Source organism: Nelumbo lutea, chromosome 1 (assembly GCF_056320005.1).
Source record: "Nelumbo lutea isolate HS-2025 chromosome 1, American lotus-T2T, whole genome shotgun sequence".
Lineage (NCBI taxonomy): Eukaryota > Viridiplantae > Streptophyta > Magnoliopsida > Proteales > Nelumbonaceae > Nelumbo > Nelumbo lutea.
The window spans coordinates 133,857,220-133,884,400 of record NC_142684.1 but is presented as its reverse complement, the minus strand read 5'-3'; the positions used below and the strand labels follow the sequence as shown (position 1 = coordinate 133,884,400).

The 27,181-nt window shown below is 39.8% G+C and overlaps 1 protein-coding gene across 1 annotated transcript in view; it reads right to left on the bottom strand.

The window, feature by feature from the left end:
* Window positions 1–27,181, bottom strand: part of LOC148877693 (ARM repeat superfamily protein) — a 111,789-nt gene that overhangs the window by 35,812 nt on the left and 48,796 nt on the right. The window contains exons 6-8 of the mRNA XM_088942320.1: window positions 19,300–19,366; window positions 19,100–19,171; window positions 6,389–6,550 (exon numbers count right to left, since the gene is read on the bottom strand). Of these exons, the coding sequence (XP_088798446.1) occupies window positions 6,389–6,550; window positions 19,100–19,171; window positions 19,300–19,366 (301 nt within the window). The remainder of the gene's footprint in view (window positions 1–6,388; window positions 6,551–19,099; window positions 19,172–19,299; window positions 19,367–27,181) is intronic.

Genomic DNA, 27,181 nt, shown 5'->3' with positions numbered 1-27,181 from the left:
GTTGTGGGTTTGGAGTCAGATGGTGTAATTGGATAAAAGGATGCATAAGTTCTTGCCATTTTTCGGTCTTGGTTAATGGGGTAGTCAAGGATTTTTTCCCAGCTCTTAGAGGGTTAAGGCAAGGTGACCCCCTTTCCCCTTTTCTTTTTACCCTAGTTGCAGATGTTTTTAGTAGCTTGATCTCTGAGGCAAACAGGGAAGGTGTAGTGAGAGGTTGGAGGATAGGAAGGAACAGGATTAGGGTGACCTACTTACACTTTGCTGATGACCTAATAATCTTTTGTGAAGGGGGTGATAGGAGAACAATAAGTAATCTCAAGTCTTTGATAAAGTGCTTTGAGAGAGTATCAAATCTGAAAATAAACTTGGAAAAGAGCTGTGTGGTGAGAGTGAATCTGGATGAGAGGACTCTTGAGTCGGTGGCTGAGTCTTTAGGTTGTCCTATTTTCTATTGGCCTTTATAGTATTTAGGTCTTCCTCTAGGAGCCAACCCTAAGGAGAGCACATTTGGGCCCCAGTTTTAGAAAAGTTTGAGAAAAGGTTAGCCTCGTGGAAAAGGAACTATATTTCTTCAGGGGGTAGAGTTACTTTACTGAGAGCTTCCTTAGCAAATCTGTCGATTTATTATTTCTCTGTGTTTAGGATTCCGGTCAGGGAAGCCAAGAAATTAGAGAAATTAATGAGAAATTTTCTTTGGGAGCCAGGGGAGGAAAAAAAGGATCACTTAATAAATTGGGGAATAGTGTGTAGGAGGAAAGAGGAAGGTGGATTGGAACTGGAGAATTTAGTTTTGAAGAATGAAGCACTCCTAGGAAAATGGTTGTGGAGATGGCCCCTAGAACAGGAGAGACTTTGGCATGAGGTGATAGCTAGTATACATGGAAGTTTGGGCAATGGATGGGATGATGGTGTATCACGTTGAGCCACTCTGGCAACTCCTTGGAAAGCAATTCTGAGTATTCTTCCTCTTTTCCTCAACTGTATCAGGTATGATGTCAATTCTGGTACTTTGGTTTTGTTCTGGGAAGACATCTGGGTGGGCAATTATGCCCTTGAGGAGAGAGTTTCCCTTCTCTCTATTCCATTTCTTGCTACAAGGGTGAAACGATGTCTCATTTTCTTCCAACATCTGATTCTCCATATTCTTTGAGTTGGGACTTTGGGTTTCGTAGGGTTTTAAGGGATCATGAACTCTTATGTTTCAGACATGTCACTACTTGAAAGTGTTTTTCTGGACCTTTCCAGTTCTGATGTGAGACTTTGGTCTCCAAACCCAAAAGGTTACTTCACATGTGCTTCCTTTTTTAAGTCCCTTTGCTCTCCCTCGGGACAAGTGGGTTTCCCAACTAAGGAGATTTGATCTAAACCTGTACCTCCTATAACTATTATGTTCTGCTGGGAGGTGTTCTATAGGAAAATCAACACTTCAGACTTATTGCAGAAGAGAAGGCCTTCTATGTGTTTGTCTCCTAATTGGTGTGTACTTTGCAGGGCTAGTGGTGAGGATTGCTCTCACTTACTTTTAACCTTTCTTTTTTCTGTTGCTATTTGGGGTTGGATATATGCTTTGTTTGGTCGCAGATGGAATTTGACCACAGCCATAGATCAGATCTTTGATCCTTCCTTCTTTGTGTGGCCCACAAAAACTGGTAAAACAATGTGGAGGAGCATTAGAGCTGCTGCTTTGTGGACAATTTGGGAAGAAAGAAATGCGTGGATATTCCAAGAGAAGGAGAGAAATATTCAAAATGTAAAAGGATTGCATTATGACCAGGGCAATCCATTGGCTGAGATCATTAGATTCCTTCAAATTATATTCCTTTGATGACATGTGGAGGAACTGGATGGCCGTGGCTAGTAGCAGTAACAGAAAGAACAGGGTACCAGATGTGTGGGTACCCCCTTTAAAAGACTGGACAAAGCTGAATTTTGATGGTAGCAGCCAAGGAAATCCGGGGCCATCAGGGATTGGTGGGGTGCTAAGAGATAAAGATAGTAACATTTTAGCTTTATTCTCAGGCTCTGTGGGTATAGGAGACTCTATTAGAGCTGAGCTTCTAGCGGCAGTACAAGGCATTCAGGTTGCGGACCAGTTAGGAGTTCAAAATTTGATTATTGAAGGAGATTCCAAAGTTGGCGTGGGTTGGTTAAAAAATCCAAATTCAGTGATCTGGTGCTACAGGGATATTATGAGGAAAGCTAAATGGTTCTCAAGGAACATGAATGTTATTTTTCAGTGGGTGGATAGAACAGCTAACACCATAGCGGATGGGTTAGCTAAACAAGGGGTACCAAGGGAACGGTTATTCTGGGCAGCTTTGTAAACTTTTTGTTACTAGTCTGAGGTAGTACATTGTTGTTGTTGTGGAGAGGTACCAGCTCGTGCCCCTCCTTTGGGAAGGCTGTATTGTAATATCTTATTGAAATTCTTGAATAAAATTCAATCATTTATCAAAAAAAAAATTGCACAATTCGGGTCTGGATACAAGCCTCCAAGTTACCATGAATTACAAGAACCACTCTTGAAAGGTAGGGGGGGTTGAGAAAACGAAGCAAATGTACAAGGAGTATGAGGCTTCTTGGAAGACTTAAGGTTGTACCATCATATCTGATGGATGGAATGATAAAAGGCAAAGATCACTAATCAATTTTTTGGTGAATTCCCCTGAAGGGACTTTTTTTCTAAAATCAGTTGATGCATCAAATGAAGTCCATAATGCAACTTTTCTATTTGAGTTGATTGATAAATTTGTTAAGGAAATAGGGGAGGAACATGTGGTGCAAGTGGTTACTGATAACCACTGCTTATGTTGCTGCCAGTGATCTTTTAAGATTGAAGAGGAAGAATTTATTTTGGACTCCTTGTGATGCTCATTGTCTAGACCTCATGTTGGAAGACATTGGAGAATTGAGGTCTATAAAAAGTTGTATTGCCAGGGCAAGACAACTGCTTTTATTTATAGACATCCTCTTCTTTTTGCATGCATGAGGGAAAAAACAAATGGAAGAGATCTTGTGTGATGTGTAGTTACAAGGTTTGCCACATCTTTTCTAACTTTACAAAGTTTGTATTACTTTCAAGGAGACCTTGCTTGCTTTATTTGTTGGTGATTTGTGGAACAAGAGTAAATGGGCCAACAAATCAGATGGACTAAGAGCATCAAGCATTGTGCTTTCTATTGGGTTTTGGAAAAATGTAAGAGTTGCTCTTTTGGTTGCCCAACCAATTGTGGAGGTTTTATGATTGGTTGATGGTGATGAGAAACCCACAATGGGTTATTTTTACTATGCAATGGAGCGAGCATGAGAGAAAATAAAAGAAAATTGTAGTGGGAAAGAGAGGGAGTATAAGCATTGGACTAATATGATGCAACATCCATTGCACCTTGCTGGTTTTTTCTCAATTAAGTCCTTTATTATAAGGCTAAAGCACAAGATGAAGCATCGGTTGGAAAGTTTGAAATGGGCTTTCTAGATTGCATTGAGAGAATGGTTAGTGATATTGAAATTCAAGACAAGATCTCTCATCAATTGGAATTGGAAGAGTATAAGCATGCCCGTGGTGCTTTCTCTAAAGAATTGGCAATTAGGCAACGTTAAACGAAGCAACCAAGTAATATAAGCTCTCTTTTCTTGAAACTTATATTTATATTTTATTCCTGCTATTTTAAATTTATATTCTTAATTCATTTTTTTCCTATTTTGTAGTTAATTGGTGGCATAGCTATGGACATTGCACCCAGACCTTAGGCGTATTGCATTACGCATATTGGGTCTAAAATGCGCTTCTTCTGCTAGTGAGTGCAATCGGAGCACTTTTGAACATGTAAGTTCTATGTAATGGTTGGTTTTGTGATAAAATTATTTATGAAAGTTAAAATACTTATTTTTATAATTTTTCTTATTTTGTTGTAAATGTAGATTCATACAAAAAAGAGGAATAGGCTTGATCAAAAGAGACTCAATGATCTTGTATTTGTTCAATACAATCAACACCTCCGAGAAAGATTTACAACAAGGCATGCAAATCCAAAGTAGTTTGACCCTATTTGCTTTGATGATGTAGATGAAACTAGTGAATGGTTGACTGGGAAAGACCCCTCAAATGACTTGGTCTATTAAGGGTGTGGTCTTACATGGACTCAAGCTGATGAAGCATTAGGGACATCTGAAATCCTTTAAGGGTCGAATAGGCCAAGGAGAAGTGGACATGGATGTGGAAATGCAAGTGGGGGTGCAAGTAGAGGTAGAGGTGGTGGTCGTGGGCAATGTGCACCCGAAAGACAAAATAAAGGCAAAAATGTAGTTCAAGAAGAAGAAGAAGAAGACTCAATGTGGGAAAAAGATATGGAAGATAATGAAGATGAAGATGAAGATACTGATGTTGAAGATGATCATAATGATGACGATGACAGTGATGATGACGATGATGAAGATGCTACTCGTGGTGCTAATGATGTTGGTGCATTCAGTGGAGGCAATGTTTTAAAAGCGCAAGGCACAAAAAAGGCGCAAGGGCTATTTTGCACCTGAGGCGCAAGGCGAGGCATGCGCCTTTTTGAGGCAAGGCGCACAATTAAAAATAAAAGCTAAAAATTAAAAAAAATGCAAAAAAATCAAAAAGTTATAAAACATAATATTAATAAAAATATAAACTTAAGTTTTAAAATAAATGTTTTAAAAAACCTATTATCTAAAATTAAAACACACAAATATAATATGTAAAGCATATTCAAATGAGAATTTAAAAATGAAATCAAACATATAAAACATTTTCAAGCATATAAAACCCACGATCTCTTTTTTTTTTTCTCAATTGCATCAAGTAGCTAATGTGACATATTATATTCCTAATTCTACGAGCCGCTTTTGTACCATGCCCCTCGAGGCAAGCCCAAACAAGTCCATGTTAGGGTCTTAAATTCTTAGTTTTCACACAAAAAAATAATAATTTTATAGTTTTAATTGCTTTTAAGAAGATACGTTATTAGGATGAATGAATGGACAACATTAATGACTAGGCAACAAGGCGCCCCTTGTCGCCTAGCCTCACCTTGGCGCCTTGAAAACTATGGTTTGGTTGTAGGTGGAATCATCAAAAAAAAAATTAGAAAGAAAAAAGAATAAAGATAACAGTTGAGCCCAAAACAAGACTTCCATAATTGCCCCTTGCTTACCTAAATCATAAGCCAAAGAGTTTGCTGATCTCCCCACCCATTGTATAAGAACATACGCATTTACTCCCAACTTGAGGGGGGGTTTTGAGGATTATTCTGTTAATAACTTGTTTTCCTTATTTATTTTGTTTAGTTAGCTTGTTGGGACCATAGTCTATTAATTAGAAGTTGCTAGGATAGTAGTTTATCTTTCTTTTAAAGATGTAAGCACCAGCCACCCTATTAAGGGCGTATTTATCTTTGTACTTGTTTTTTACTTAAAGTATAAAGCTAATGGGAGAGGGCAGCCAGAATAATTGGCTTCTCTTCCTTTTGCTCCATTCTTTCTCTTTCTCTTCTCTTCTCTCACAAATTTTTCCCTTCTTCTCTTTCTATAATTTTTTTATATTTCTGCTGATTTCTACTCTTGGGTTATGTCTGTATAACTTTTGCAGAAGGTCAGACATTTGCTCCACCTCTCAGTCATTAAGATTCCTACTAAAAATAGGATTCCACAATGTTGTACCATTGTGAAATGACAAGTAGTCTGCCACTGCAGCTTCTTTGTTCTGAGCTAAATCAAATAGACAAGGATATAGCTCCTCCAAACAAGTCTCTTCACACCAGGGGTCATCCCAAAATCTTACCCTTGTTCCATCCCCAGTTTTAAATTCAATCCCCTTAAAAAAAATCCAGTTTAGCAATCTGAATTACATTCCAGAGGGTACACCCATAAGTAGGAGTAACATCACCTGGGTCCCAGCTATCTCCCCTTTGATCATATTTGGCATGAATAACTTCCCTCCACAAACTACCCGCCTCCTCATTATATCTCCAGTTTCAGTTTCCTAGCTAATAGTCATACTCTTCATCTCTTCAATGGAGAGCATTTTGTCTAGCTGATCTAAAACTCTGATTAGCTACTTTTGCATATTTTGTATAGGAAATTTCTCCATATTATACCAATATAGTTACCTCTTACTAACAGCTTTTTAAATATTTTGCATATTTTATATAGATATTATAGAAATATTATGGGAGATAGGGAACACCAAGAAGGATTCCCTCATTAATTGGAAAATAGTATAAGGCCTAAGCATTGGGAGAGTGAGAGTAAACATTTATCTTGCTTCATTTTTAATAAGCTCTTTTCATTTTGTTGCTGATCCAAAAGAAAAAGTATTGCAATAAAAAAGAGTTAAGGATACAATATGTAGATATTCATGCCTTACCTCATATAAGAGTTCCAGGACACTCAAAATCATAAGCATATCATTTGTGTTGTGGATTTCTTCCTCTAACAAACTGAGGAGATTTGAGTTGAAAATCGTTGATGCCACAGAGCTAGAAATGGAGAACAATTTGACTATCAAAGCCAAAACTCGAACACGTCCCTGATCCATGTTTATATGGCAAGCATAAGAGCAACAATCAAAGAGATTGTATGTATTCTCAAGTCTCAATTTAGATATTTATAATCTTGATAAGCAGCATATATATATATATATATATATATATATATATGTACTGAAAACTTATAATCGTTGAAGATTTTATCTAACATCAAAAGATTTTTCTTATTGAAATATTTTGAGAAACATAAGTGCATACACACACACACACACACACACACACAAAGATCATAGTTAGGTTAAGGCTTGGATGATGTGATCACAAACGCACAAAGACAAATATAGTGACAATGAATTGAATGACACCAAATATAGTGACAAATATGGGGTAAGGTCTGGTCACTCTTCTTAGTTTCTTACACCTGATTAGAAGGAATTGAGTGACACCAAAAGAGATCAGCATGCTAATAGCTTCTTACTTTTGCACCAATAATAGCAAATCTTATTAACTTAGAAAATGAAAGAAAGAACACTAGTTTAAGATTTATATACAGATCAAAGGACCCTTGCTAAATTGCTAGCAGACATAGGGATCCATCTGAACGAGCATTTCAGATTTGAAGACAAAGTCGATGCTTCCATAAGAGATCAAGGCACCAAGGTCCCTCAGACATAGGGATCCTTCAGCTTTTGATTGCAGCGAAAGCAAACTACTTAACAGTCATCTTCAACCAAAATCCCCATCTAATGCCCTCCACTGGTTTCAGCTTTTTGTAGATGTGCTAAAAATCAGCTCTAAGGCTCACACCTGATTGACCTGGGTTCTCAACAGAACTACTATTAAAATTTAGTTTAATATGTGATGCTAAAGAAGAGGCTTTGTGGATAGAGAAATGGAGGTTGTGGAGAGAGGTTGCATGGAGAAAACAAAATGGTGGTCATCTCTGAGGGTAGAGACTAAGGATCTCCTCTTTGAAGAAATATGGACCAAAAGAAGACTTAGTCTGAAAACAAGAGAACAAAAGATGGCCACGGCTCTTGTGGAAGGCTCAGAGATGACTGACTGGTTAAAAGAGTTTGTTTCTGATGCAGCAGCTAAAGGGAAGCAGATAAAATGGAAAGAAATACTCAGAGACAGGTAGGAGGTATGTGATGGAAAACAAGAGGAATGCAAAAGGTGCATTCATATCTCTTACTGAATATTTCTCTAAAGGAAGGAAGCAAATGGTTTGTGTCCCTCAAAGGAAAAATAGTCAAGGATGGATAGGGATAGCTGGTATACTAACAAATTTCCTAAATAGAAGGGAGCTGGAGAAAAAAGAGTTGATGGAAATTTATGAAAGTGAACAAAGCCCGGTAGTTAGCAGCCAGATCCTGTGTAAGGAAGAGGAACCAAAAAAGAATTTCTTGGTCATGGCAAACAATAGTAGGAATCCTTCCTTGGTAGCAAATGGGATAACAGGAAAATGGGGAAGAATCAAGAATGTTAGTGATTGATGATGGAGAGTTGGTAACAGATTGGTGGAAAGTTGCAGAACTGTTGAAGTTCAAACTTCAAACTGGGGCTAAGGAGCACCTTTATTTTTAACTATGTTTGATCTTGCTAAGGCAGTGCTGGACCCTCTTGAAAACCAGGAAAATGTTAAAGCTTTATGTATTCAAGATGCTCTGGGGATCTTCTTAGTCTTTAAATGGTCTTCATCTTCCAATTCAAAAGTCTTCTCAGTAGAAGATAATGTTACTGGACAAGTGATTGGTTTGCCATTCCATCTCTGGAATCAAGAGACAGCAAACTCAATTGCTTTGTTGTGTGGTGCTCACCTTGATGATGTATTTTGGGGAGACCTGCGAAGTGCAGCCCTTCTACTGGGTGGAGTAAAACCAGAAGATATACCGAGGAAGGTGACCATTGCTGTCGATGGATTGTTTTTACCAGTCTGGTTAGTGTCTTCCATTGAAGCTACCCTTTGGAGGGAGGCCAGGCAGGAGGAAGATGAAAGGTCAAGGAAATGGAGCTACATGGCAGATTGGAGTTAGTTAAACAGAAGAAACTGGGAAGTTTCACCAAAATGGAAACACAACCTTTAAGCAGCCCAAAAGATTTGGGTCAAGAGATTAGTAGAAAACGTGAGATACAAGGTATGGATATGACAACCAACAGGACATTTGCTCAGGTAGTAGCTTCTGGCGCCAAGCAAGATAATTTGAATGGCTTAAGTGAGGGGAAGGGTCTGTTGGTAGTACAAACTGAACCACAGATTGGGGGAGGTAAACCATCGGGTCAGGCTGGAGTCTTGTTAGAATCAGGAAACCTGTAACCTTATGGTGGCTGACCCAGAAGGCCCAAGTTCAAATTCAAATTCTACTCCTAGGCCCAGTAGGCCCAAAAGTTGGCCAAAATTAATTGACCGAGGGCTTAAGTTGGCACATGAGGACTTAAAGGAGCACGTGACAGGGGGAGCATCTCAGGTAGACAGCAAACAAGGTCTACTATCGTCTTCCTTGAGCTCCTCCTTTTGCTCGAACAACTCTGCAAAGGTGTCCAGCTCCTTACAATGGATCCCATCGAAGAAGCTGGCTCGATCTTCACAGGATCGCTGTAATCTGAGGTGTGTGAAGCACAGTGAGCTACATGACTTAGATTTGGAAATGTCAACAGATGACGAAGAGTTTTCTGATTCGGATTCAGAATCTGGAGAAACCCTCACTCTGGGAAGTATTGACCTCCAAAAACCAAAAGATATCATGGAGGAGGGAAGCGTAAACACTGAACATTTATTTCCAGAGGAGGAAATGGATCCACAAGAATTTGGCAATGACAAACAGCCGAGGAATCTGAGTCTCAACGGCGGCAAACAGATATCTTCCCTTCCTGGAATTCCATACAAAAAACAGATGGTGTTGAAAACACTTGCAGAGGTCCGGCAGATTACATCTCTACCAATAAACGAGTCTACTTCATTTGCACAGCCTATTCAGGATATCGGGCCAGAGAGACAGGAATCAGATCTTGCGCCTCACCTAAGGATTCACATAGAGGGAAAGACTAGTGAGGTACCTTTGACTGCAGGGGGTGAAAAAGTCACGGTTGAACCTAGTTTACTTCCACAGCTGAGTCAAGAACAAGGAATGGGTCTGATCTTAACTTCAATAGTAGACACCCAACATCTGGTCCCATTGCAATCACCTCTGTTACCTTCAAGTTAGCCTGTCCATTTGTTTTAGATACTAATCTGGGTTCTATGTCTGTAACAGATATCCTGGAATCTCAAACAAAACAACCAAGTGGCAGTAGGGGAGTGATGAATGAGACTGCCGGAAGTCTAACTGAGAAGGGGAATTATTTAGTAGAAAGGAAACAGGAGGAACTGGAATGGATTTGGGAGCAGATTTGTACACTGTTGGAGGAATATAAACAGAAAGAGGAAATGATAGAGGAGCATAGTTTTCAAGGCGCCAAGGCGAGGCTAGGCGACAGGGGGGGCGCCTTGTCGCCTAGTCACCTAGGCGATGGATTTTTTAATGTAGAAAACATAGATCCTAGGGTAATTCCCTAGGTACCATAACCATATTTCCTTAATAATTCATATTTTTCATAAGAAAAGTATAGAGTAAATGTTAAAGTATAGAAAATCAAAATATTCATGAGAAGAAAAAGAAGAAGGAAGTGAAAATTCAAAAAATATAGGGGCTGAACCCTTATTTTTGTTATAGGAAAAGAAGAAAAGAAAATGTGTTGATTAGAATAGTAGTAGTAGTAGTAGTAGTAGAAAACGTGTTGATTAGACAAAATTTTAAGTTCTTCCTTACTTATTGGTTCATGTTTTAAAGTCTTTGAGGGTTCAATACATCATTTAGCAATGTTTATATTGATTAAACCCTAACAAATAAGAAAATAATAAAAAGAAATTAGTATATAAACACACAAAATGAATATTTTAGTTTAACAGTGCCTATTTTATAATTATAATGTCAAAAAATTAAGAATAAAAAAGTATTTTATAATGCATAGTACAAAACTGTTTGACAATTAGGCGAGGTGAGCCTCAAAGGGCGCCTTATCGCCTAGGCGTCGCCATGACAACTAGTAGAGGATACCCCAAAAAAACTTGAATCAGATGCAAGCCCCAACAGATTGGGGAAGGAAACAGGAAATAAAGGGCCGCATAGGAAGTCCATGGGTAATAAGGGTAGGAAAAAGAAGAAGAAATCTGAAGTAGAGAGACTAATTTTGGACATTGAAGGGGATATTGAATTCAGTGGAAAAGGGGAAAGGAAAAAGGCTTCTAAATGAGGGGAAGATAGTGTTTGGAAGGCTTAATCAAGAAGGTTAATGAAGATAATCTGTTGGAGTGTGTGGAGTTTGACTAGTGCTAGAAAAAGGAGACTGATTAAGGAGCTACTTAGGAGAGAAAGACCTGATATTGTGATGCTATAGGAGACCAAACTAGCTGAACTGGATAGGAGGTGGGTCAAAGAAATTTGGAAAGTAAGAGGTGTGAGATGGTATTCAGCTCCCTCGTGGGGAGCTTTGGGCGGAATAGTAACTTTTTGGAGGGACGATTTCGTAGAACCAATAGAAGAGTTGATAGGAAACTTCACTGTGTCCCTAAAATTCAGGATGGTGAAAGATGGCTTTATATGGGTGCTAACAAAAACGTGTATCGGCCAAATAATTACAAAGGAATGAGTTATGGGAGGAGCTTCATGGCATCCAAGGTTTATGGGAAGACCCTTAGTCCTTGGGGGGAGGACTTTAATGCAATAAGGTTCACAACTGAGTCGAATAATCCCAAACAAGCCATCACGACTAGTATGAGGAAGTTCAATGACTTCATTAACTCTTGTGAGTTACGAGAGCTTCCTTTACTCCTTTACTACAAGCTATCTTCACTTGGTCCAACTTCCAAGAAAACCTAACTTGTTCAAAGCTTGATAGATTTCTTTTTAATGAGGGTTGGGAGAGCCATTGGAGAGTCTTGGTGGCTAAGGCCTTACCTAAGGTGTGAAGGGATGAGAGATCCATCGTATGGACGTCCAAATATTGCGGAATAAAGGGGCGAATTTCAAAAAAATTTTCTCTCCCTTTCAACTGGGAATCGCATTCCCTATTTAGAAAATCATATTTTCAATGATAATCTTGATGAACCAGATCTGAACCAAAAGTAGTAGAAGATAATTATACCTGATACGGAGAAAAAGTATCTCCCAACGAAAGTGTTCACGCCCAAGGAAGGATCAAAAGACTGCTCCCACTGAAGATGGCGCAGTGCAGGATGGAGCAGAATCAGCAGTATTCTTCTCCAAGAATTCTGTCCTTCGCAAGAAACAGCAGGATGGCACGTGAGCACAGCTTCCTATCAATTCTTTCTCAAATAACTGATGTCGAGATCGAATCTTGACTTCTCCCACAACTGGAGATCGAACTAGATGACTGGCAACTGTAGGAAGGAGGCGGCAAGAAAGATCTTTTGCAGAGATTGCAGAAATCTTTCTTCTCTGATTTCAGCTCTAAAGAGAATGTGATTGTCTTCTTCTTCTAAAGGCTGCCGCCCCCTCCTTCTTTTGTAAACCCAAAGGATCAGCTCCTAATCCAATTAGGAGCTGCTTATCCAAATCATATTTGGATCAGACCTCTCTTTAGGTGATAAGGATAAACCCTTATCTTATTTGTAGATTAGATCAGCCTTCTCCTAATCTCATTAGGAGGTTTCTAGATCTGAATCATATTCAGATCTGGACTCTTTGAGTAGATAGGGTTCTCCTAATCTCATTAGGAGGTTTCTAGATCTGAATCATATTCAGATCTGGACTCTTTGAGTAGATAGGATTAAGACCCTATCCTATCTGCTGATCCATCTCAGAATTCGCCCATATTTATCTTATTAAATAAGTCCATTTCGAAATGGGCTTTAGGCCCATTAAGCTCAAGTGCTCACTTAACCTTCCTAACTACTGCCCAATTGGGCTTCCTTGTATGGTGTGGGACCCAAGCATTGATCTACACATCAGCCACATGGGTTCGGCCCAACCTTTGTTATAAGACCCAGCCGAATACACTGTTATGGACAGTGCACCCCCTGAAACCCATCAAATGGGTTCTATGGGCCCAACACTTACCCTAAGTGGTCCCTGGGCCAAGCCACCTTGTAACACCCAGGGACTGTGGGCAGATGCAAGATTAGCCCATCAGGTATTATCCTCAATGGTCTTACACTTAACCTCTCAGCCCATAATGATCATACACTGCCCGACAAGAGAGAACATCTCCCTCGGCTGCAAGGAACAGTGTTGCACTCTCTACTTATATGGATCCCGGGAATTAAAACCTTTTGCAAACATTTTAGAAACCATAACATATATACTTTCATATCTCATATAAAATATATTTTGCAAAACAAATCTCAACGTTTGAAATCGGTTGCCAGCAGTCTTGGTTTCCATCAGTGAGAGTGCATCCCCGATCATTACCTTTGTCCGACAAAGGGGTTGATCCTATCACTATGATCACCCACTCAGATGAATTCTCAGACTGTCCCAACATACCCAGGTTTTGACCCCCGCTAAGGATCTCACTGATTGGTACATCAAAGCTAGCCCAATCCGACACCTAGTGCAGTATCATAATCGAGTCTAGGGGTTGGGTGTAACTTTCCAATTTTGCCGATCAATCTTCAAGGTCCAGGGCAATATTGGAAGTCTGGTCCAGTTCAAAGATTCCATTAATCCTACATTGTATGTGCCTAGGGTCTCACCCTAGCAGCTGAGATAGGCCACTCCAATCAACTTGGTGGCACAACAGTGTCGGCCTTATCAGGATAGGTCTCCCCAGACTGACCCACTGGCTGTGAACATTCTAAACTAGCATGAGTCTCATTAAGTGTCTAGTTTAAGGGTATTACACAGAAACATACCAAGGGAACATGAATCAAATATGCACTTTTATTCATTTACAATAAACTCATAAAGTACATCATTCTGATTGAAGCTAAGGGCATACAAAACTGTCCAACAAGGTCACCTTTGACCATTGCCCCATAGAAGTAGGAGAAGAACCACTTGGAAATGGACCAAGACGATTCAGGTTTGAGAATATGTAATTAACACATCCAGATTTCTTGTCTAAGGTTATGGAATGGTGGAGCAAAGAAATGAGGGGAGTGAAATGGAATGGAGTTAGATTCCACAAAAAATTATAAAGGTTGAGAGGCAAAATAAAAGAATGGAATAGGGATCAATTTGGAATAGTGGAGGAAGCAAAAGCTAGCCTACTAACTCGATTTGAGGATTTAGATGCAAAAGAGTCCCAATGGATGATGAATGTGCAAGATAGAGAACTAAGATGGAAATTGAAAAAGGAGTTAGAGGTTCTATTGAGGGAGGAGATCTCATGGAGACAAAAATCTAGGCATAAATGGATCAAGGAAGGGGATGGGAATACTAAATTCTTTCATGCTATGGCTAATGGGAGAAGAAGGAAAATTTTGATACTTAAGCTTGAGGTTGATGGAGTTGAGATGACCTCTCAAGAGGAGATTGCTAGTAGGTTTGTGGTTCACTTCAAATCAATCTTCCAAAGACCTTTGGAGAATCAGCCAAGAGTGGGGGAGGAGGACTGGCCAACTTTGAATGAGATAGATAGGGGATGGTTAGAAAGAATGATTGAGGAAGAGGAAATTAAACAAGTTGTCTTTTCTATGCATAGAGCTAAGTCATCGGATCCAAATGGGTTTACAATGGCATTTTATCAGGACTGCTAGGACATAATAAAAGAAGATTTAATTGGAGCCATTAGAGAATTTGAGGATAAACATTTTTGTTATTTTTTAATTATCAAAAAAAAATTTGAGGATAAACATATTGTGAGTCCTGAAATCAACGCCACTTTTCTAGCTCTAGTTCCTAAAAAGACTAATGCCAAACACCCCAAAGATTTTAGGCCAATCAACTTGGTGACTAGCATCTATAAGATTTTGGCAAAGTGCTCTCTAGGAGGATCAAAGTAGTTCTCCCCTCTCATTAGCCAAGCACAATGAGCCTTTGCATAGAACACAAATTATAGATCAGATCCTCATTGCAAATGAGAGTGTGGAAGAGATGAGGAGGTTTGGCAGAAAAAGGCTTTGTTTGCAAATTGGACTTGGAAAAGGCTTATGACCTAGTGGATTGGAGTTTCTTGTTGAAGGTGTTAAGAAGGCGTGGGTTTGGGGACAAATGGTGTAATTGGATAAGTGGATGTTTAAATTCATGTCATTATTCAGTCTTGGTTAATGGAGTGGTTAAGGATTTCTTTCCAGGCAATAGAGGCTTAAAACAAGGTGACCCACTTTCTCCTTTCCTCTTTACACTTGTTGTTGATGTTCTTAGTAGATTGATCTCCAAAGAAGATGAGGAGGGCCAAATAAAGGGTTGGAATAGGGAGGAGAGGCATTTCAGTAACTCACCTTAGTTTGCTGATGATGTCGTTATTTTCTGTGAAGGGAATGATTTAAGCAAGGTGAACAACCTTAAGAATTTAATAAGAGCCTTTGAGCTTGCCTCCAACTTGAGGATAAACTTTGATAAAAGTTGTGTGGATGGAGTGAACATGGAGGATTGGGAGATAGAATCCATTGCAGGGTGTTTAGGTTGCACCACCTCTTCTTGGCCTTTGACCTACTTAGGTCTCACCTTAGGAGCCAACCCTAAAGAAAGTAGTTTCGAGCCCCTATTGTGGAGAAATTTGATAAATGCTTGGCAGCCTAGAAAAAGAATTACATCTCAATAGGGGGTAGGGTGATTTTGATTAGGGCCACACTTGACAACCTTCCAACCTACTTCCTTTCAGTTTTCAGGATCCCCCCAACGGAGGCTAAGAAACTGGAGAAGGTAATGAGGGACTTTCTATGGGAACCAGGAGAGGTGAAAAAGGACAATCTAGTTAAATGGGAGATCATTAATAAACCTAAGGAAGAGGGGGGCCTAGGATAGGGAACATAGTGCAAAAGAATGAAGCCCTCCTAGGGAAGTGGTTATGGAGATGGCCTCAGGAGAGAGAGATTATGGCATGAGGTGGTGTCAAGTATTCATGGCTGCTCCGTAAATTTGTGGGATGCCGGGATATCTCATCGAGCTACCCTTACAACACCTTGGAAGGCTAATACATGGTATTCTCCCTCACTTCCTCAGGTTTATCAGGTATGATGCTTGCTCTGGTGATTCTATTCGGTTCTGGGAGGATGTTTGGGTGGGTAATCAACCCCTCAAAGATCGGTTCCCTTCGCTTTACTCTCTCTCCACAAAAATGAGCCAATTGCAAATTTTCTTCCGAACCCATTTATTCCCATGTCTTTAAACTGGGACTTTGGATTTCATAGGGGATTAAGGAATGGTGAGTTAATTTGTGTCACTAAGCTACTTCATTTACTTGAGTTAGTTTGTTTGGACCCCACATTTTCTGATCAAAGAGTTTGGACTCCTCTTCCAAAGGTACCTTTACTTATGCTTCTTTTCTAAAATCCCTCAGCTCCAACCCCAGTTCTCAAGTGTTCCGAAGTTTGGGTGCGACCTATCCCTCCAAAAATTGTTGTATTCTACTGGGAAGTTTACTACGGGAAAATCAATACTTTGGAAAACTTGCAGAAAAAGAGACATTTTCTTTGTCTTTCCCCAAATTAGCGTTCCTTATGTAAGGCCCAGAATGAGGGTTGTTTCCATTTGTTGATCTCCTGCTCCTTTTCTACAACCTTATGGAGTTGAAGCCTTAGTTTATTTGGAGGTAGGTGGTCTCTGCCATCTGATGTGAGTTTGTTACTTAACCCATCTATTATTGTATGGCACACAAGAAGAGGCAAGTTCGTGTGGAAATGTATCAGGGCAGCCACCTTATGGACTCTCTGGGAGGAAAGGAATGCAAGAGTCTTCTTAGAGAAGGAAAGAAGCTTGGATGAAGTGAATGACTGCATTCTAACAAGAGCAATATATTGGCAAAAAACCTTGGATATATTTGTTGATTTATCTTTTGATGACCTATGGAAGAATTGATTAGTAATAGCTAATACTTCTACCAAGAAGAATAGAAGTTTGTTGGAATGGAATCCGCCCCCAAAAGGTGTCATCAAGTTAAATTTTGATGAGATCAGCCAAGGTAACCCTGGGCCTTCGGGTATAGGGGGTGTCCTAAGAAATAAGGATAGCAGCAGCATCTCCTTATTCTCAAGACCGGTGGAAGTGGGGGACTCTACAAGGGCAGAAATACTAGCTGTTGTACAAGGGATTCAGATCGCTAACCAGCTTGGGGTGGAACATCTCCTAATTGAAGGGGACTCTCAGGTGGTAACAGGGTGGCTTCTAAACCTAGATGCTACCATTTAGGGCTACAAAGACCTCATCAAAAAAGTAAAATGGTTAACCAATAATATGAGATTGAGGTTAAATGGGTAAGCAGGCCAGCTAATACTATGGCTGATTCTTTGGCCAAACAGGGGGTTTCCAGGGAAGGTCTTTTTTGTGCTACATTGAAACTTGTTCTAGTATATTGGAAAGTTGTACTTAACTAGCTTGGAGAGGTTGCATCTCGTGCCTCTCCTTGGGGACATTGTACTATTTCTCATTGCTGATTAATAAATTTCTTTCAATTATCAAAAAAAAAATAGTTTAATATGTCTCCATAATTCAGGTATTACTTGTTTTTGCAGAGAAAAGTGAGACCATAAGCCATCCTTTAAGAATTAAATCAATAATAATTCCTTTAAACTCCTCTGAAGTAAATCTGTTGGGAGATTGACAAAGAGAGGGAAGCTAATGTGCAAGCGTATCAGAGAAGCTAGCTTGTGGACTTTATGGAAGGAGAGGAATGCTAGAATTTTTCAAGAAAAGGAAAGAAGTCTTGCTGAAGTAAAGGAGTGTATAATGACAAGGACAACCTCTTGGCTGAAAACTTGAGACTTGTTTGTAGATTTCTCTTTTGACGATTTAAGGAGAAATTGGGCAGAAGTGGCATCCGCAGCCTCCACAAAGAACAGACTACAAGCAGAATGGAAACCCCTACAGACGGAATAATAAAATTGAATTTTGACAGAAGCAGTCAAGGCAATCCAAGGCTCTCAGGCACAGGACGGATTCTGAGAGATAAAGATAGCAATATCCTATCTTTATTCTCAGGACCAGTGGAAGTTGGAGATTCTATAAGGGCTGAGATACTAGCAGCAGTACAAACCATACAGGTTGCTAGTCAACTTGCAGTGGAAAACTTGATAGTTGAGGAGGACTCCAAGGTGGTAGTGGGCAGGCTGACAAATCCAGAAACAATCTTTTGGAGTTACAAGGATCTTTTGAGCTGATTCCTTGGCTAAACAAGGGATATCAAGGGGTAACCTGTTTTGGGCTACCTTATAATTGTAATTCAGGGTAGTGTGTTTTTATTTGCATATTGCTCAGCTCCAAGGGGAGGTAACATCTCATGCCTCCTCTTAGGCTGATTGTACACTCTGTCTCTGATTAATAAAATTGCACCCATTTATCAAAAAAAAAAAAAATTCCTTTAAACTCATTTCTAGTCTTCACCCAAAATGCAACTAAAGGCAAAGATCAATAATGCTCAATGGGAGCATATTAGTTCTCAAAGATTCTAACACTTCACTGACTGTAAGAGTTCAATGGGAAAGGATATCAGCTAATGGGATGGCAGACTTTTTTAGCTAAGCAAGGGGAGCATAAGAATCACTTATGTTGGGCTCAATTGTAATTCAGTATATTGAACTGAGGCTGCACCTCACGCCTCTGTATGGGGAGCCTTCATTGTATAACTTTTTCTATTGATTATTAATAGAACTTTTAGAATAAAAAAGGATTCTTAACACTTCACTTGCAACAAGCACTCCATAAAATTGCAGAACCAAATAAATCCAAAATCTCAAAGATTCTAACATTTCACTGATACCAAGAAGAATAGTGGTTTAATATGACCAATATGAAAATAAAATCCTGGAATAGCTTAACAGAATGCACCAAGGATGGCTGAGTCCCATTTGAGCACCCTAAACACTTGTGCTTCTGTTAAACCTAAGTTCCTCTTCTAATTCAACTTTTACCATCAAAATAATGAATTAAGGCTTCTCTCCAAATAAAGATGCTCACAGAATCAACACAGCAGTTGTCACAACCCTAATTTCCCTCAGTTCACATCACATTAAATGTTCTTTCAAGTCCTCTAAACTCTATCACTCTAACCAAATTCTACTACTCTAATTCTACCTAAATATTTAATTAGAAAAAGAAGACATAGTAGATATGGTCTTCCCAGTATCATTAAAAATGAACTGAAATTAAGATCACATTTATATTTGATGATATCAAAATAAAAAACATGAACAAAAGGATTTTTATGGATTATTAATTTGTTGATAGCAAGGAACGAGAGTAAACAAAATCACAAGGCATAAGTTTTTCTATAAATGACAAAATTTACATTGAAACTAGAAAACAACCGATCACATTTAATTAGAACTTGCTGGAAAAAGGGCACTAAGAATCTAAAATTCAATATAATACAAATTGTTGGAGCATTACAATCAGAATTTCCCAAAAGTTTCAGAGTATCAATTCTCATACCAGTGATGAACAATGGGATGCTAAATTCCTCAGCTGAGTAACTTCATCACCATTAGCTGGAAAAATGATATCCTACACATATTTGGAAAAATGCAAGAAGACACATGACCTCACTACCTCAGATGAGTAAGTGTTTCTATTATGAATTCCAATGTATTGAAGGCATTGACCTCAAAGAGCAACCATAAGCCAATCCTTACCATGCCTCTAGGATAAGTAGCCAAGTTCTTTATGGCATCCATTGAAGCAGCTGCAACTTGTTCATTTCTGGAAAATATAACATGTGGCAATGAGTGTTAACAGCTAGTAATAAAGAGTAAATAAATAACAAACCATTGATCTGAAAATGAGGCATGCAAGTTGGGCATCAAGCACGTTCTAGTTAAAAGCAGACACTAGGAGCAAAATAAAAAGACTAGCGCAAGCATGTAAAAAGAGAGACTTTTTACCAAAGTTGTCACAGTTCCGTAGAATGGTGGTTGTGGTAAAGACCACCAATCTATTTGGATCCTCAATAATTGAAATTTCAGACAAGAAGTGTTTGTTATTGGACCCAATATTGTGAGTTACATAACAAGCTGCTTTTTGTCAGGGAAGCCAGGAAGGAAGGGAAATCAGCTCTCAATAACTCAAAATATTAATAACCATTGAACTTTACCATGGGCAAACATGATATGGGTACCAAAACCAAGGTTACATCCACTCAATGTAATAACTTAAATCAAGATATTGGCTCCACAACATGGATTAAAATAGTAATGAACATTGTGATGTAATGAACATGCAGATGAAAATTCAATGGGTTCCAAGATGGCTAATACTTGGGCTGATAATAAAATTCATGTTCTTTGTTGCTGATTGGAAAAAAATTAAAAAAAAAAAAAAAAAAACATTGTGATGTAAGAAGGAAAAAAAACAGAAGAACGTTAAGAGGAGTCGCACCATCCCATATTTCAAAAACATATACTTCCCTCAAAACCCTAGGAAATCAAAAATAAAAAGATACCATAACTTTGATTTAACTCCTAAAAACTTTCTGAAGTATTCTTTTTGACCCACTCACTAGTCTAAAAGGGAGTTTTAATGACTTTTGTGGGGTCCACCTTGCCTGAGCCCAAATACACCCTCTTCCTAAAATTACAAACCTCTGCACCTAAGTGTCTCAGGATTCAAGCACAAGGTGACCCAGGCACATACCCTTTTTATAAAACATTTTTTTTATGTTTATAAAGTTTTCAATTGATTGTATACTCTTATTCCGATACACTAACCTGTTTCTAAATATCATATGATGAGAATAAAAAGAGAGGACTGATGAAGATTAAAAGGAAGGAAGTTCAAGAGCTAGACTAGACTTTCCAGTGAAGACATTTTCTTTGGTAAATGGTAATTGTTATAAAAGAGGAAAAGGCTCCCTCAAACTGAGAATGTGAGGGACATAAAAGATCTATTAACTATGGACATGAAACTCAAAAACAAGTATGCCCTCTCTTCGAACATGATCTGATCCCATTGACTTCTGAAATGATTCTGCTTTAAGCCAGAAAAAATCCTTGAGAATGCAAACCCACCAAATGAGATATATTTTTCCCAATGACAGTGGTAAAACAGAGACATTAGAGAACCCGAGGCCTAAAACTAAGGCATAGTGGTTGAAGATAAAAATAAGAACTTTCAAAAAGAGTGAAGATGTGTGGTCGTTGAAAGAGGGAAAAGGAAATGTCTGCTAATTCGTTCGCAGATCCACTAGCCAAACAAGGGGTGGGAAGGGATCAGCTATAGTGAGCTATGCTGTGATTTTCCTTTTCCTTTCTGGGGGAGTTAAGAGAGTTTAACTCCTCCCACCTTTGTAATTATAATTATTTTTATTATTTAATGAAATGCTTCTGTTACTGATCAAAAAAAGAAAGACAGAAAGGAAATAAACTTATATGTTTTTTTTATATTTCTTTTAACATGTCCTCTCGTTTCTGGATTTTTGGCCTAGGGGATCAGAAGTAACCCCCCCCCCTCTTGGAGCCATGGAAACATTCTACCAGCATGCCACTCTGTTGAAATGATGGTGCTATGCTGCTAGGGAGATTTCTTTATTGCAGAATGGCACCAAGCTGCCATGGAAACATTCTACCAGCATGCCACTCTATTGGAGTTGATGCTGCTCTGTTCAAGTGATGGTGCTATGCTGCTGGGGAGCTTTCTTTATTGCAGAATGGCACCAAGTTGCCATGGAAACATTCTACCAGCATGCCACTCTGTTGGAGTTGATGCTGCTCTGTTAAAGTAATGGTGCTATGCTGCTAGGGAGCTTTCTTTATTGCAGAATGGCACCAAGCTGCAGGCAGCATTGACAGGAAGTTATGAAAGAAAAAGATACCTGTTTGAATTGAGAACATGCCAATTCTTAAAATCTTGTTTGAAATTTGAAATGAAAGTTGCACACAATTTGTGAATGGCTTCAATTGAAAATAAAAGTTATAATTAGTTTTTTATTCAATTGGATGATGATTTGTTGTTTAATGCTTCTGATGAGAACACTTGCAGTTCACATCTGAGACTATTATTAATGTAGGAGTGGCAGCCCCAGTAGATCCATGAGGTTGCATGTTTTTTTTTTTTGAAGATAAAAAATAAAATTCATTAAAATAAAAAGGGAAATAATCTAGCAGGTGATAAGGCATTACCTGCAAATCATAGGGAAACAAAAACAATAAAAGATCTGCTAGGGAGAAAAGATACAGAATTCCAAATAACTATCCAGATTACAACAACGGAATCCCATAATATTTCCATATTATCCCCCAAATCCTCCCACGTCTTACCCCCTTCAGTTCCTCCCACGTCTCACTCTTGCCCTTTCATCATTAGGACCATAGTTGTTTGTGAGACCCCATTGCCACCCCCTTCCACCATCTGAAAAAAGATTGATATTGAACGTGCTCCCCTTCTTTCTCCAATTTTCCTTAGATATCTAGGGTTCCCAGATGACTACTAAACCTCCCAATAAACCATTCGCATTCACCTATGTCCATTCCCACTATTGGCTCCCCAAACTTCATTTTCTATGCCCAAGTCAAACACCTCCAACTTTATTTCTTGCAATAAAACTACCTCTGGAGCAGTCTTCCTCAACATATTCCATTACTATAGCTCTTCTTCTTTCTTCTCTCAATCCCCGTACATTCCAGAAGACCAGTTTCATTTTTAAGACTGACCCCAATCCCCTACTCAGCCTTGCAAATTTTATTCCTCATCAACTATATCATCTTCCTGTTAGACAGTTTTGTATGCCCTTAGCTTCAATCTGATTTGATGTACTTTTGTTATTTAGTGGAAATAAATAAAGTGCATGTTTGATTCATGTTGTTTGGTTTAATTCTGTGTAAAACCCTAAAACTGGACATTTATAGAGACTCATGTTAGTTTTAAATGTTCACAGCCGTTGGATAAGTCTGGGGAGATTTATCCTGCCAAGTCTGATACTGGTGTGCCACCAAGTGATGGGATGGCCTGTCTCAGCCATCAGGGTAAGACCCGAGGCACATGCAGTATGGGATTACTTGAATCCTTGAACCGGACCAGATTTCCAGTATTGCCCTGGACCTTGGAGATAGATGGGCAAAACTGGAAAGTTACACCTGACCCCTAGACTCGATTATGACATTTCACTAAGTGTTGGATCAGGCTGCCTTTGATATGCCATTCAGTGAGATCCTTAGCGGGGATCAAAACCTGGATATGTTGGGGCAGTTTGAGAATTCATCTGAGTGGGTGATCATAGTGACAGAATCAGCCACTTTGTCGGACAAAGGGTAATGATCGGGAATGCACTCTCTCTGATGGAAACCAAACTGCCGGCAGTTGATTTCAATCGTTGGAATTTTGTTTTGCAAAATTAATATATTTATATATATATGTACGGTTTCGAATTGTTTGCAAATGGTTTTAATTCCCGAGATCCATGTGAGAGGAGAGTGCGGCACTGTTCCTTGCAGCCGAGGGAGAGGTCCTCTCTTGTCGGGCAGTGCTTGATCATTAAGGGCTGAGAGGTTAAGTGTAAGACCATTGAGGATAATACCTGATGGGCTAATCTTGCACCTGCCCACAGTCCCTGGGTTTTTATAAGATGGCTTGGCCCAGGGACCACTTAATGTAAGTGTTGGGCCCATAGGGTCCATATGATGGACTCAAGGGGTTCATTGAGTTTTTCAGTGAATTCGGCTGGGCCTTGTATTAAAGGCTGGGCCGAACCCATGTGGCTGGTGTGTAGATCAATGCTTGGGTCCCACGCCATACAAAGAAGCCCAACTGGGCAGCAGATTGGAAAGTAATTAGACACTGAACACTTAATGGGCCAAAAGCCCATTTCGAGGTGGACTGATATGATCACCCATCCATGGGGCGAATTTGAGATTAAAGTTAGTAAAAGGATTGGGCCTTTTAGCCTTATCCACTCTAAGAGACCAAATTCAAATTAGATTTGAATCTGGTAACCTCCTGATAAGATCAGGAGTAAGCTAACTCTATCTGCAGAAAGGATTAAGATTATCCCCTATCCAAATACTGATTTGGATTGGGATAACTCCTATAAAGGAGGTTTCTTAATCAAGAAGAAAGGAGGAGATTTCGAACCACCTTGAAGAGGTATAGGATACCTCCTGCAAATTTAGATCTGATCTGATTCATACTCTCCAGAAAAATAGAAAAACAGTTCAGCCTTTTTGTTTTGGAAATCTCCTCCTGTCGCCGCCATCTGCCATTGCAAGATTAGATCTTTGCAGAGAAGAAAGTCAAGAAATCTGTTCTTGACATCAGTCTTGCAAGAAAGACTGAAAAGGATTCAGTGTTTAGTACTTCCAGAGGATTCTTGTGAAGGATCCAGTGTGTAGGACGCACCCTGCTGGTTCTGTTCCATTCACAGCTGTGTCATCTTCAGCAGGAACGGATCTTGGAGCATTCTTTGGGCGTGATCACCAACTTTGGGAGATACTGCTTCTCCGGATCAGGTATATTCCTCCCATTTATCTTTTGGTACAGATCTGGTTTGATTATGGTTCAAGTAGGATCCTTGAATATTGTATTCTAAATTTAGGGAATATGATTCCCAGTTGAGAGAAGGTAGGAAATTTTTGAAATTCGCCCACCCATTCCGCAACCTTTATGGCGTCCATTATTTGGATCCTACCATTCTTTCACTTCCCTCCCTTCACCTTCGTCCCACACCTCTCCCCCTTCACTGGAAGTCTTCCTTTTATTTTGCTCTTCCCTTCTAATCTTCTCGAATTGTTCAATGGCTTTCCTCACTGCCCCTTCTCCTCCCAAAAAGAACAGTCTGAGAGCTTTGCCTATCTCCACCTGTCTTTCCACCAAACAGTTGATGTCCACCCGTCCTCTCCCTGTGTTTACTTCCCCTTTTTTTAGTCTTTTTCTTTTAGCTTCTTTCGGGTTTTTTTCGTTCTCCCCCGGACCAATCACCTCCCTCCTTCACATTGGGCTTCACTCATTTCCACGTTTTTTTCTCCTGTTATAAATTCTGCAACGTTCCCCCCAGTCCTTTTCCTTTTCAAATTAGCTCCGTCCCTAACCACATCATCATTTCCCTCCCCCGTCACACCTCCATTAACTTCCGAATCTCCCACCACTAGAGGAGAAAAAGAAGAAATGGGAAAAACAAGGGAAGGGTGAACAAGAGGAGATTGAGAGTCCAAGCTTACCTCCTCGAGACGGGTATCAGAGGATTACTTGTTTCTTGCTTCCTCCAGTTCACCAAGGCCCCTGGTGTCTGTCTATGATATTCCAACAGCATTGGAAACAGGTGTTCTTGTGTTTTCATCTCTTTCCACTTCACCGCTTGTTGATTTCTTATCCTCAAAATTTATTGCTCTTTGGAAAGGGGGGGAGTGTGCAGGAGATGAGCTTTTGGACTTCTTCTGATCATTGAGTACACCTTCATTCACCACCGATGTCTCTGGGTTTGTAGCTGCCTCACTTCAATCCCCACCAGTAAGGGGTCCTTTTAAACTTCCATCTTTCTGACTAGCGCTCTTCTACTCCCTCTCATATTTTATAACCACCCAGACCCATTCAATTTCCTCTTCAGCCTTTGCGCTTTTCGCTTGACTTGATCCCAAAGGGTTATTTACTCTGTTTTTTTTTTTTATCAATAAGGGTTATTTACTCTGTTATTCAACCAAGCGAGATTTTTTTCCATAACTACCCCTCCTCATTGAGTCTTCTTCTTAAAAGCTCTTTTGAAAACAACCGACAACTAGTTTAGTTGGTGACCTCCATTTCACTCCTTCACATTTCCAGATCTCGCTACCCCCTTTTCCCCGTTACCTATTTTTTCCTCCCCCCTCCCATCTGACGTTTTGCCTTCCTCCAAATCAATCTCCATTTCCGCCACCTGTTCTTTCTCCCCCAAGCCAACTAGATTAGCTATGTCCAATTGTGCATTCCTGTTGACAGAACTCACCGCCTCATCATCTCCTCTTCCATTCGTCTGACCTTTCGACTCCCTCCTCCCCTCCTCCATCTGAAAGTTCCACTTTCTCTCCTTTCCCTTCAATCCACAACCTCGATCTACTCTTCCCTCTTCTACCGCAACGTCTCTATCCAGTATTGTGTTATTTAATGGGGAGTTAGTCTCTTCTCGATGAACCAGAACATTAGCACCTTCAATAATCAGTCTCATGTCGTAGGATTCCCCTGCAAACTCCAGCACCATTCTATCTAGTATTTCGTCGAGGTCACTCACTTCAACTAAATCCTTGTTAAGTCAAGCTTGTCCCAAGTTCTATTTCTATCCAAACTTCACCATCCTTCCAAAATCCCCTGCAATGCCTTCAAACGTTAGGATACTCCAGGCATGCAGAGTGTTAGACAATTTTGTATGCCCTTAGCTTCAATCAAATTGATGTACTTTATGAGTTTATTGTAAATGAATAAAAGTACATATTTGATTCATGTTCCCTTGGTATGTTTCTGTGTAATACCCTTAAACTGGACACTTAATGAGACTCGTGTTAGTTTAGAATGTTCACAGCCAGTGGGTCGGTCTGGGGAGACCTATCCTGACAAGGCTGACACTGTGGTGCCACCAAGTCGGTTGGGGTGGCTTGTCTCAGCTACCGGGGTGAGACCCTAGGCACATACAGTATGGGATTAATTGAATCTTTGAACTGAACCAGATTTCCAGTATTGCCCTGAACCTTGGAGATTGATGGGCTAAACTGGAAAGTTACACCCGACCCCTAGACTCGATTATGATACTGCACTAGGTGTCGGATCGGGCTGTCTTTGATGTACCAATCAGTGAGATCCTTAGCGGGAGTCAAAACCTGGGTATGTTGAGACAATCCGAGAATTCATCTGAGTGGGTGATCATAGTGACAGGATCAGCCCCTTTGTCGGACAAAGGTAATGATCGGGGATGCACTCTCACTGTTGGAAACCAAGGCTGCCGGTAGCCGATTTCAACCGTTGAGATTTGTTTTGCAAAATATATTTTATATGAGATATAAAAGTATATATATTATGGTTTCTAAAATGTTTGCAAAAGGTTTTAATTCCCGGGATCCACATAAGTGGAGAGTGCAACACTGTTCCTTGCAGTCGAGGGAGAGGTCCTCTCTTGTCGGGCAGTGTATGATCATTAAGGGCTGAGAGGTTAAGTGTAAGACCATTAAGGATAATACCTGATGGGCTAATCTTGCATCTGCCCACAGTCCCTGGGTGTTACAAGGTGGCTTGGCCCAGGGACCACTTAGGGTAAGTGTTGGGCCCATAGAGCCCATTCGATGGGTTTCAGGGGGTGCACTGTCTTTAACAATGTATTCGACCAGGCCTTGTAACAAAGGCTAGGCCGAACCCATGTGGCTGATGTGTAGATCAATGCTTGGGTCCCATGCCATACAAGGAAGCCCAACTGGGCAGTAGTTAGGAAGGTTAAGTGAGCACTTGAGCTTAATGGGCCTAAAGCCCATTTCGAACTGGGCTATTTATTTAGTTAATTAAAGGGGCGAATTCTGAGATGGATTAGCAGATAGGATAGGGTCTTAATCCTATCCACTCAGAGAGTCCAGA